Source organism: Ascaphus truei, unplaced genomic scaffold (assembly GCF_040206685.1).
Source record: "Ascaphus truei isolate aAscTru1 unplaced genomic scaffold, aAscTru1.hap1 HAP1_SCAFFOLD_414, whole genome shotgun sequence".
NCBI classification, from domain to species: Eukaryota; Metazoa; Chordata; class Amphibia; order Anura; family Ascaphidae; genus Ascaphus; species Ascaphus truei.
Genome location: NW_027456745.1, coordinates 47772 through 50271, shown reverse-complemented (window position 1 = coordinate 50271; position 2500 = coordinate 47772). Strand labels below are relative to the sequence as shown.

The window sequence follows — 2500 nt, the reverse complement described above, 5'->3', positions numbered from 1 at the left end:
CTCCCCATCAGTCCTCGCTCCCCGCCTCCTCCCCATCAGTAATGGCTCCCCGCCTCCCCATCAGTCCTCGCTCCCCGCCTCCCCATCAGTCCTCGCTCCCCGCCTCCTCCCCATCAGTACTGGCTCCCCGCCTCCCCATCAGTCCTCGCTCCCCGCCTCCCCATCAGTCCTCGCTCCCCGCCTCCTCCCCATCAGTCCTCGCTCCCCGCCTCCTCCCCATCAGTCCTCGCTCCCCGCCTCCCCATCAGTACTCGCTCCCCGCCTCCTCCCCATCAGTCCTCACTCCCCGCCTCCCCATCAGTCCTCGCTCCCTGCCTCCCCCATCAGTCCTCGCTCCCCACCTCCCCATCAGTCCTCGCTCCCCGCCTTCCCATCAGTACTCGCTCCCCGCCTCCCCATCAGTCCTCGCTCCCCGCCTCCCCATCAGTCCTCGCTCCCCGCCTCCCCATCAGTACTCGCTCCCCGCCTCCCCATCAGTCCTCGCTCCCCGCCTCCCCCATCAGTCCTCGCTCCCCGCCTCCCCATCAGTCCTCGCTCCCCGCCTCCTCCCCATCAGTACTGGCTCCCAGCCTCCCCATCAGTCCTCGCTCCCCGCCTCCCCATCAGTCCTCGCTCCCCGCCTCCCCATCAGTCCTCGCTCCCCATCTCCCCATCAGTCCTCGCTCCCCGCCTCCCCATCAGTCCTCACTCCCCGCCTCCCCATCAGTCCTCGCTCCCCGCCTCCCCCATCAGTACTCACTCCGCGCCTCCCCCATCAGTCCTCGCTCCCCGCCTCCCCATCAGTCCTCGCTCCCCGCCTCCCCATCAGTCCTCGCTCCCCGCCTCCCCATCATTCCGCGCTCCCCGCCTCACCATCACTACTCATGCCCCGTCTCCCCAATCAGTACTCGCTCCCCGCCTCACCATCACTACTCATGCCCTGTCTCCCCAATCAGTCCTCGCTCCCCGCCTCACCATCACTACTCATGCCCCGTCTCCCCAATCAGTCCTCGCTCCCCGCCTCCCCATCAGTACTCGCTCCCCGCCTCCCCATCAGTACTCGCTCCCCGCCTCACCTGTTGATGGTTAAAATGCAGTAAGATGAACATCTGCAGAGTGGACACATGAAGCGTCAGGTCCCCGTACTGCAGCTCAGCGTATCCCAACCACGTCCACTGCAAGCGGCGCGCCTGGGAGAGATCCGATCCCAGCACACACTGACCTGTGATACACACATACATTATATATATTATATATACACACACTGCAAGCGGCGCGCCTGAGAGAGATCCGATCCCAGCACACACTGACCTGTGATACACACATACATTATATATATTATATATACACACACTGCAAGCGGCGCGCCTGGGAGAGATCCGATCCCAGCACACACTGACCTGTGATACACACATACATTATATATATTATATATACACACACACTGCAAGCGGCGCGCCTGAGAGAGATCCGATCCCAGCACACACTGACCTGTGATACACACATACATTATATATATTATATATATACACACACTGCAAGCGGCGCGCCTGAGAGAGATCCGATCCCAGCACACACTGACCTGTGATACACACATACATTATATATATTATATATACACACACACTGCAAGCGGCGCGCCTGGGAGAGATCCGATCCCAGCACACACTGACCTGTGATACACACATACATTATATATATTATATATATACACACTGCAAGCGGCGCGCCTGAGAGAGATCCGATCCCAGCACACACTGACCTGTGATACACACATACATTATATATATATTATATATACACACACACTGCAAGCGGCGCGCCTGAGAGAGATCCGATCCCAGCACACACTGACCTGTGATACACACATACATTATATATATTATATATACACACACTGCAAGCGGCGCGCCTGGGAGAGATCCGATCCCAGCACACACTGACCTGTGATACACACATACATTATATATATTATATATACACACACTGCAAGCGGCGCGCCTGGGAGAGATCCGATCCCAGCACACACTGACCTGTGATACACACATACATTATATATATTATATACACACACACTGCAAGCGGCGCGCCTGAGAGAGATCCGATCCCAGCACACACTGACCTGTGATACACACATACATTATATATATATTATATATACACACACTGCAAGCGGCGCGCCTGAGAGAGATCCGATCCCGGCACACACTGACCTGTGATACACACATACATTATATATATATATATACACACTGCAAGCGGCGCGCCTGAGAGAGATCCGATCCCAGCACACACTGACCTGTGATACACACATACATTATATATATATATATATACACACTGCAAGCGGCGCGCCTGAGAGAGATCCGATCCCAGCACACACTGACCTGTGATACACACATACATTATATATATTATATATACACACACTGCAAGCGGCGCGCCTGGGAGAGATCCGATCCCAGCACACACTGACCTGTGATACACACATACATTATATATATATTATATATACACACAC

At 55.3% G+C, this 2500-nt stretch overlaps 1 protein-coding gene across 1 annotated transcript in view; it reads right to left on the bottom strand.

The window, feature by feature from the left end:
- LOC142484003 (cullin-7-like) overlaps nt 1-1695 on the bottom strand; it is a 32254-nt gene extending 30559 nt beyond the window's left edge. The window contains exon 1 of the mRNA XM_075583960.1: nt 1056-1695. Within this exon, the coding sequence (XP_075440075.1) occupies nt 1056-1394 (339 nt within the window). The 5' untranslated portion in view covers nt 1395-1695. The remainder of the gene's footprint in view (nt 1-1055) is intronic.
- Nucleotides 1696-2500: the final 805 nt, after the last annotated feature.